The 10,357-nt window shown below is 40.6% G+C and overlaps 1 protein-coding gene across 1 annotated transcript in view; it reads right to left on the bottom strand.

Annotated features, from left to right (window-relative positions):
- Nucleotides 1-3,653: 3,653 nt before the first annotated feature.
- The window catches only part of ESRP1 (epithelial splicing regulatory protein 1), a gene marked incomplete at its 5' end in the record, with an annotated part of 31,114 nt that continues 24,410 nt past the window's right edge, over nucleotides 3,654-10,357 (bottom strand). Inside the window, one exon of the mRNA XM_029084429.1 lies at nucleotides 3,654-3,744. Coding sequence (XP_028940262.1) covers nucleotides 3,654-3,744 — 91 coding nt within the window. The remainder of the gene's footprint in view (nucleotides 3,745-10,357) is intronic.

Below are 10,357 nucleotides of genomic sequence, written 5' to 3'. Positions count from 1 at the left end.
CTTTTTTTTTTTTTTTTAGCTTCTTCCCTTGTATTTACTTTCAGAAATACCAAGGCACAGTTGTGGATTTGGTCTTATGGTAACTAAATACCTCTATAGGAGGAACATAAGTACCCCATACCCAGAGCACTTTACTGAAACTGTTTTAACTGGTGAGTTTTCCCAAGGGCCACCCAGGAACCATAGAATGAGTTAGGTCCTAAAATTTTGCTAATCTTTCTGCTAAGTTTAGGGAAAAGTCAGAGAAAAAAGAAAAAGTGTCTGCAAGGCTGCTGGGGACTCTCCCCCTGGTCCCCTGAGTCCTATAACCACAGAGATGACAGATCTACCTCATGCAGCTGGGGGATACAAGGTGGATTGAGGCTTTTCTGAGGCTGTGACCTAGCAAAAGCCTGCTAGAGAAAAGCCTGCTCTTCTCGAGAGAATACACAAATCACAGAGCACAAGCATGCTCCCGCAGTTAAAAGATGACTCTGGAACAAGAGAGGCAGAGCCTGATGCTGAGCTCAGACTCTCCAGCAGATGCAGGTCCCAGCTTTCCACCCTGGAGCATCCATGTGTTTCAGAAAGTCTTGGAATAAAACATGTGCACAGCTCTGAGTGCCTGTCTCTGAGAGAGCAGCAGCTCAGCTCTGCTTTCCAGAAGTTGGACCAGCAAGGAGGAGCACATAGGATAAATACTTTCCTACATCAACTTCCAGTGTATAACCAAAGACATTTTTGTGGATTTGTGTGCTTTTGGGTCAGTTTGCCAAATACCTTATCTCACTTGGCAGTAACTTTCGCACTTGGAAGATAATTTCTAACATACAGCAGAGAAGTGTCACTTGTGGCCAATTTCAAGAACAGATGAGCTTACAGACCTCAGTTCTGTAATATTTATTTTGAACATGCCACAGAACCTATCCCATTTGCAACTTTTAGTCTCACACATCCCTTTATTTCAGGGTTTCTGTTCTCCCATCTCCCTTTCTTTGGTACAATAATGAGTACAACTGTCATGGAAAGACACGGTGCTCTAACACCTAACTAAAGCCCAGCCCTAGGGCAGGCAAGGAAAGAGATGCTGAATGCTAAAAGCCCTCAGTTATTTAAGTAAGAGCATGTACATCATCTGATTTCTTTGCTCAGAGTGACAGTTGTGGTGCTGGGTTACAGTCCAAGTGTACTCACCAAACTCAAACAATTGTTTCTGCCTTATCCCCCTCCTCCCCCCTTATAGTAGGCTATGCTGAGGGGTTTACAACAGATCATGATTCCTTCTCTTAGATATGAGATCATCAAACCTGAAGGAAGTTGAGTAGCGCAGAAAGTGGAAAAATAAGAACAGTATGACATGAAAGGTGAACTGCATTTCTCACTTTCTGGCTAGGTAGTATGATCAAAGTTTGAAAATGTCCACTCCTCTAAGCCCTTTAAAATTTAAACATCTGAGAATATAGAGAGAATATACAAGATAAGAACCAGAGGCAGAGCATTTAACATTCCTCACTTACATTTTTATAAAGTTACAGCATTTTTTCCCCCCTCAAAAAATACATTCCTAATTATTTCTGTGTTGCATAAAATATATCTGTTAGAATACGTCAAAGTATACAGAGGCTTCTTTTGCACAGATCAAATATGTACAAGACAAGAAAACAATATTTGATTGGTTTTTTTTTTTTATAAAAACATCAAATACACAATTAGAGGTCTTAAAATACTTTAAAAAAACACCAACTTTAAACTGTGTGCAAAATTAGGTAAAAGATTTTTTTGCTATTTCAAAGACTGTAGTGGATCAGACTTAGTAGGTTCAGGCTAAAGTATTTCTGTGTTAATACTTTATCAAAAAGAAACCCTCACCAACTTGCATGATTTCAGCACCTGTGCTCTCAGTGGTTTGTGTGTGCCCGCTTGTGAAAACTGTGCATTAACTTTAAAAGAGTTAGAGGTCCATCTGCTGATTTTCAGAGTTCTGATGATTTTTCCCAGAGCACAATTGGCTTGAGCAGTGGTAAAACTGGGAACATAATCAAAATCTCCATTTGTCACACTGTGTTTGTTCAAAACATCAGAAAGGGCGGAGGAATCTGCATGAAAGAGTTGTGCTGGTCACTGAACCCCACACTAAAAGAAAAATCTTAATTTACTGATTTGCAAAATAGCAAATTTTTACTGAAGGATCAAAAGCTTTTATTTTGCAGGAATTTCAAGGACATTTTCTGTCAGAACAGTGTTTCGCTAAGAGCATGCCAGACTTTATTCAATATTACTTGACCCTTTAGTTTTCAAGGTGAAATTTTACCATCAACTCCAACATGGCAATGCCATCACAATCCCTCAAGTGCCTGCTATGCTCACTTCTACCTTCCCTTCTCTGAGTTGACAGAGATACTTGCACACCTAAGTGGTAAACTCGATGGGGTGAAAACAGCCTGAAAGATTAACCATTTTCCCCACAGTTTCTTCCAACTGCATCAGCTTTCCCGACCTGAGTCACTACATGGCAGCACTCACCATAGACAACCAGCTATGAGTGGATGGGAAGCAATGTAGCATAGTTCAAGGCAGGATGCTACTGAGCATCTATGGCCTCAGATTATTAGTTACATGGATAGGGTTTAGCTTTATCAACCCAGCCAAAAACCAGCTCATTGGCCAACTAGCCGAGATGGTCACTTTTGTTTTTACACATCCTGTGCTTCACTTAGCATGACTCTTAGAGCAGATGACAGCGAGGTGATGCCACAGCTGAAGATTTTGCCCAGAAGTGGATTACACCCTGGACTAAAATGCCTTTGTGTCAGAGAAAAGGAAGAATGAAAAAGAGGGCATTTTTCTGTTGTTATTTTTCAGAGGGGAAGGTGAAGGGAACAGAGGAAAGAAAAGGGCAAAAAGGAAATCTTATAACTTCTTTGACTATGTATTTTTAAAAGACTATAGATTACAGAAGTATTTTTCACAAATATATTTCTATATCTCCCTCTAAGACTGCTACACATAAAGCACATGGTGCAGCCATCAATACACTGCTTTTCAGTTCAACTCCCATTTTTCTGCACAAATGCTTTCTGGGTGACTTTACCCTTTGACTGTTCCTATACAGAAAATCAAGTAAACCAAGCTTGAAATGCTGAAATGGCCCGATCAGAAAGCTCACACAGGCAAGAGAGTAGCTGCCAGTTATACAAACTCAGTCTACTCCATTGCTGCAATTTTGCACCAGCACAAAGCTTAGAAATCAGATTCTATAGTTACCCAAGAAAGTAGCTCATTCTGCCTAACCAACACTATATCCTAGTGCATTGCTAGGAGAGTAACATCATCTCTGCACTTCGCTCCTCAGAGACACCTGACTCCAAGAAGCTTTCTGGAGGCTCTCAGTCCCAATAGTAAAGCCTGAGGTAGCATGCATTTGGAGCCCTGGGAAGTAGGCAAAGCAGTAGCCCATGACAAGACTGGAATAGCCAAAATCCTTTAAATGATGGCTTTAATAGCCAAGGTCTTATATATTATAGTGTGACATTGTGGACGTAGTAAAGAGTAGCCAAGTTCCCAGGACAGCAAAAGAAAAATTATGTTGAATGTGGTGGTTATCTGAAGCAAACACTATGATACCCCCAAACCCATCTCCTGGGGTTTGTTATCCTTACCTTCTCTAAGGAAGTCTAACTGCTGGGGCCTTTAAATGCAAATCCATTCTTTGGACACTGTCCTGGCTGGATCATTTGTGTGTACAAGTCCATCCTCTGCTGCATACTACAAACACAAGTTAAGACAGAAACAATCAGAAGCCAAACTAGTGCAGAAGAGAGCCAGCAGCTGGCTATGCTACGTTAACCTGCCTTAAAGCACCGGGCAGATATTAAAGTTCAGGCCACATAATTAGATATTTGTAATGGTCCCATTACCATGGCATCAAGAGCAATTCAACAACAGAACAGCCCCTAACAGCACAACACATGGGTACACACAGGATCTTGTTGAAGACTACTGTCTCCAGACCCTGGCAGTCACAACTGGCTGGTCTCAAGAGAGTGTCCCTGGAGATCAGAAACAAACATCTCCTGCACAGCTGGAGCCACACATATTCTCAAAGTCTCCAAGGAAAGAGTCAACAAGTTTACTACTAGGTACATCCAACACAGGCCATTTACCCCTGAAGTTGTCCTAATACTGAGGGATGCCACTGGCTTCTCCTACATATTATACAATTTTAAGATTAAAGGACAGAAAAAAAAAAAAAAGGCAAATAACCCCACAAGAAAGCCCACACGTCTTGCTCAAAGACACCTTGATCATTTTCCTTTATCTCCTGAGCATGGCTTCAAGCACCTACCACTTCCATCGGCATTTTCATGCTATTCTTTAGACCTAGAATAGCCTCCCCAAACCACACTACAAAGGTAGTTCCCAGACTGCCCCTATTTCTGTTCTCCAAACCCATGAGTATAGAAATACCATGGGAAAGTTTCTGCTGGGGACTGTCTTTCCTTTGCTTGCTTACATCTGTCTTAAACCCTTAGCCAAAATGATATTAATGAAGACTAAGTTTAGCCCAAATGGCACTGTCCCAAGATACTTTATGGGGGAGTCTTCCCTCCCCACAAGTCCTACATTGTTAGCCTATATTCAATCTCTAAATTAAAGCTTATCATCTTGAGTTTATCTGTACCCTTTAAGTCCAGTAGATGCATTTCTCTCCAAGCACATGTTTACACCACTGTCCTTAGTTTTCCCCTTCCCCAGTTCCCACTATTTGCAAAGCCCTGGGCCACCTTCACATAGCACAGTATAGGAGGGGGTAGCTCAAGTCACAGCAGGCAACAAGCAAATCCAGCAGGTAAGAGTCATTCCTGGACACATCATAAAGATGTTTGTGGTTTCCCTTCAGACAAAAGTCTTCAAAGAGTTTCACTAAGCAAGTGCAACTGACTGAGGCCTAACACCTACTTCTACAGTGAACAGCTATCCCTGTCTAGAAGGAGAACTGTTTCTCCATAGGAACTGCTTATAATGCTTCTTTATCTCCAAAATATCATCTTCTTGGGTACATTTGTGAATAATTCTTCACCAGGGGCTTCACTAGGTAGCAGAGATGGTCTAATGCCAAAGATGACACTTGTATTCATTTACATCACTTTGGACCCTATTGTCAGAAAAAGCGCTATGGGAAGTTAAGACTTTATGCTGTAGAGTAGCATCTTCATGCAGGTTTATCACAACACTTCCCACTAACAGTTCCCTACAGGCCTTTTCCATAATATTAATAGTCCTGCTAATCTCTAACAAAACTACTACCACAGTCACTATACCTACGCACTAATCAACTTCTCAAGCACGAGGTCCAGGTGTCAACTTATGACACTAAGGAGGCTGAAAATAAGTCTTGCCCCTCAGTGCACCATTCAGCTGTGGACCTTATTGCCACCATATGCCATCTATGGACCACAGAGTTTTAAATGTATCTAAAGAGTAAGGAGATGAATCCATGGCAGGTATGCCCATCCATGGTTTGCATGCAAGCTCCAGGTCAGTGCTCTCCATTAGCTACCTGCCAAATACCTCTGAGGAAGGAGCTCTCCACAGCTGCCAGCAATGCTACCAAGGAAGTATTTGCTTTTATTTACTTATATTTCATAGACTCTTCAGACACAGCATCTTTGGTGGTCAATGGCAACTCTGACAGGTTAAAGGCTAGTATCGCCAAGGGACATGTTTGTCTTGTTCTAAAGCAAGATCAATGCCACAATAATTATATAATCTATTCAGGAGTAATTAAAAAAATACTGTAACATGCAAAATACTCATAGTTTGTTGATGTTAGAAGCTTTGATATTCTTTGACAGGTCTTCCATTCCCTTATTCAAATTGCAACAAAACCGTATGTAGTTAATAGACCTTCATTTTGTTTTGATTTGGCAGTTCCAGCAAATATCCTCTTTTTGCTAAAAGAGTTTTCCATGAGTAATCCATGAGTTTTCAGCTACTGCTAGACACACATATATATGTATAACATTTAATTAAAAAAAAAAAAAAAATTACTCTTTGTTTCATTGAACAAGATGCAACTCCTAGACTATTTGGAACTGCATAGCTTTGTCATTAACATTAATTCTTTTGGCCAGACAGTTGAAGCTATCAAAAAGGGGTAATTTGTGCACCTGAGATAAGACAACAGAACAACTTAAGAGAACTTCAGCTACAGAACAGTTTACATTTTTTCTAGAATCCTTATGAGAACAACTCCATTACTTCCAAAACTCATATGAAGAGCAAGGAAAAGACCTTCTTCCAGTTTTCTTTGCAGAGCTGATTCATATTAGGATAGGGGGGAAAAAAGCCCAACCCCCAAACCAGACCACAATGCAGCTTTCTGAGGTAAACTGATTTAGTAAGGCAAGACAGAGTTAACTCGCATTGCTGTTAAAAAAACCAAGCACCAAAACCAAACAAAATGACCAGAAAACAGATCCACAATGAGACAGACACCTTGGGCAACATAGCCTTCCTTCTGAAGCAAGGCTACAGCCCTTGTCTTTGGAAGGTATCACTGTTAAATTGAATTTCCTTTGCCTCCCTGGCTCTTGCTGAGAGGCTGGGCCATGTGAACTTGCAGTGATGGGCCATGAGAGCCTTGGCTGGGTGTCCCAGAGAACAGCTTTCCCACCATCCCATCCACTTGGCCCTGCTACTGAGCCTCTGTGTGTTTTCCCCTCAGCTTTGGTAGGACAGCATTTGGTGGGGCAAAAGTGCTCCCCCTTCTGTCCTCTTCCCCCTGCACCCCTCTGTTTACTTCTACAGGGTCCTTATCTGTTTTAAGGAAGTCAGACATCTCTGTTTGAAACTCCATTTACCCAGGTTAAAACTGCAGGCTTGTAGCATTAGCGAGATGCTACAAGAACTTGCTAATTCCTAACCCTACCTTGGAGACAAAGGTAAGAAACAGCTTCAGCAGCAGGTTTATGCTAAGGGCATTACCTGCTCTAATTCCTGACACGAGATGACACACGGACTGCCCCCACTCATTTCTGTGTTCCCCCAGACTAAGCAGTGACAATCTCCTAGAGGAACAGCAACAAGTAGAGTGGTCATATTGCCAGATAGAAAAGCAGCAGACAGAGGACACTAGTAAAGTGCTCAGGGAGAGATACAAGACAAATAGCTATTCCAGACTATCTTCTCTAGTCAAACAAACCCCAGGAACAAACACTCGCATGTTTTACACGGGGTCCAAGAGGATTTTTACAGCTGTTCTTACTAAGCTCATATTACTATATAATGATGCAGTGCAAGACCTTAACTCTTTTTATATCAATCTAGTTCTTGAAATTAAACACAATATGAAGCATTTCCCAATGCAAACTTTTTTTGAATTGATCCTTCTTAGGTCTAATCAACAGCTAGATTAGGTTGGGGAGTTTCGGGTGGTGGGGGGGAGGGTTTTTTTTTTCCAACCAATATTTGGGAGATTTGTCTTGAAACTCGCAAAATAAAATACAATTTAAGTTTCAGAAATCAGTTTTGGATGCAAGAACAAGTTTTCACATGTTCTAAAGGCTGATGTTGGCATTCAAACTATACTCGCACTGATCTCTGAAGCTAGCTTGCAATGTTGTAATATCAGTTAATCCTTCTTACTACTCCGAATGTTTTATTAGATATCAAAGTAAGGAGGTGACAGTAAGAGCTGCTAACTGAACATCAAGTCATTCAGCATATTAAGCTAACAAAAGGAACTATGATCTGTAAGTAGAAGAATGTCCACCAGTATCCATGGTGGCATTTTGTATGGTGGGTTGAGTAAGTATTGGACACTGCTACCAGCAAAAGCATTTTTACAGGCTTATCAACTTTGAAGAAAGGTGGTTTTGGTTTGTTGGTTGTTTTTTTAAAAAATGTAAAAAAAATTACTATCCCAACACCTTGATACCTGTTGATGAGAGCATTACCATTCTGCTGCTTTAGACACTATGGTAGTTTTACTAATTAAAACCTACAAGCAAAGAGATAATGACAGCCTATTGAGGCATGCAACAATTAGTCTTCCCTGCTAATACACTTCTCCAATAAAATACAGTAGTAGTTAAAGGCATCCCTGCTGTTCTTATCCTTGGCAAACTACCTTCACTTAGAAAAGTGAATCATTAAGGCTTCCCCCAGAAACAATCATTCTGGTGACAAGTTTGTGCCATTAACTAAGGAGCTGAGGTTATTTTGACAAATCCACGATGGGGACCACCTCACCATAAGCAAGGTTAGGTAATGAAAAGTCCCAAATTCTGCCACTTGATGTCAACATGTGAACTCCATCTGCTGGACTGCAGCTAAAAGTCACCAGTAGGCTTATTCTTAATGAGACCGTTCGCTGCAGATGCCATCTCGTAATAAGTATGCTAGCTTGGGTTGCATAAACATAAAAAAAGAAAGAGAGTACTACAGCCCAAGAGCTGTGGTCCAGAGTGTTGCTATGATACTGTGACTACAACTAAGCTGATGAAGAGGTTTTGTTTCTGGCTGCTGCTGTTCTCCATCTGTGACAGATCTCCTAGGCTAAATACACACATGGTTGTTTCCTAACCCAGTTCTGTCAAGTGATGCTGGTTAGCCAGACACACAGATATGCAAATAAAGCTGCTGGCAGCAGCTCTGAATAGTATCACTCCTAATCCAGCCCACTTCTTCTTAGTTTTGCCAGTTTAAAGTGGTTGTAATTCAATTGTGCTTCAATACACATCTGATCAGCAACCAAGGTTAGAAAAAAGCCTCACTTGCTCTCCACGATTGGATCAGATTCTCCATAATGACCACCATGGAGAACAAGTGAGGCTTTTTTCTAACCTTGGTCACTTTATTTTTATACACCCACACTTTTTATGTCTGTATGCTTACATATAGCATTAATATATGTGTTGCATCTGTATATAATATATAAATACTTTTACAGGTTGATTAGTATGTAGGTGAGAAAAAACGTACCTAATCCATAGCAGGAAGAGGTAGGAGCAGGCAGATGAGAACAGTAACAAATTACCCTGTATTTCCTTGTGCAGCAAGTGTCAGAATCATCGTGCCTTTACCTACCACATAAAAAGACCTTTTAAGTCAAATTACGCCAATGGAGAGAGCTGTACGTACACTGACACAACGGGGAGATAACCCAAACTGAGCCACTATTAGACTAGTGCAGGTGACTATAACTACAAACACAATGGAGAAGACCCATGCTCACAAGCGGTATCAATCTACCTCAAGACAACTTGGAAGACGCAAACAAGTTCACTTACTCGGTTCAGTAGCACAAGAGTTTACCATAGGATACAGAACATAAGAACACTCTTCCAGTTATTTTGAGTTCAAGGACTTCCTGAGCCAGATGTGGTTTCTGTGTATTCACTAAGTCACAATGAATTTCCTGCCCTTAAATTTATCCAGTTTGTTTGAACCCACATCAGTTTTCAGCTTCCACATAATTTTTTGGCTACAAGTCCCACCAGCACACTACCCACTGAGTAAGAAGCTCCTCTTTCCACCTCAGTATTCAAAATATTGTTGAAAAAAGATCAAAGTTTAAGTGTATTCCTGCAATTATTGCTTTTGACAGAAACTTTTGAGGTTTTAGAGGCACTGCTTAAAAATGATATTAAGAACTGAATAAATACAGTAAGATTTAACTTTGTATTAAATCTACAGATTCTATAGCAGTAAATTTCAAGTTTGTGTATAGTAAAAGTTTCTATAGAACGTGTAAGCAGTTGCCAAGCAGTGCAGTTGTTCACTACTTTCAATGTACTTACATATAGCAACCAATACATCTATTTATGCAGGATTAGATAAGGAAAGAAATCCCTCCCTCCCATGAATCCTATTGCTCTTTTTCTCAAAAGCCTGGGACTAGGCAGAAACCGAGACCACTGGTTTGCTGTTAGAACATGTTGCCAGATATAATTACAGGCTGAGCAGAGATATCAAAGACTGACAGATCCCGAATAACTTGCTCTCCCTCCTTTTCGTTAGGAGTTCACTAAAGCTATTTTAATAGCATAGAAGGCATCAATTTCTTATCACCATTGGGTTTCATCACCAAAGCTAGAAGAGCATTAAGAAGAGTCAGTTTCAGAGATTTCTGACAGATGCTGAAGACCAAAGCAATGTCTCCCTCCCCCCCACCATCTAGGTTGGTTACTCTGCAGAGAACAGAATTGGCTATTATAAAGCAACTTGACCTTGCAAAACACAAGCAGTAGAACCTTTTGGCAGCAGGTCAAAGAAACTTTCCTTATTTCCATAAGTATTCACCAGTTAGATTTATGAACCATTGTCTGAGCATTAGCCACCAGCTCTATATTGCTTTTCCATGTACATGCATTTA

This window comes from Antrostomus carolinensis, unplaced genomic scaffold, assembly GCF_000700745.2.
Source record: "Antrostomus carolinensis isolate BGI_N321 unplaced genomic scaffold, ASM70074v2 scaffold594, whole genome shotgun sequence".
NCBI classification, from domain to species: domain Eukaryota; kingdom Metazoa; phylum Chordata; class Aves; order Caprimulgiformes; family Caprimulgidae; genus Antrostomus; species Antrostomus carolinensis.
The sequence above is the reverse complement of the archived record's forward strand: the minus strand, read 5'-3'. Positions and strand labels throughout refer to the sequence as shown.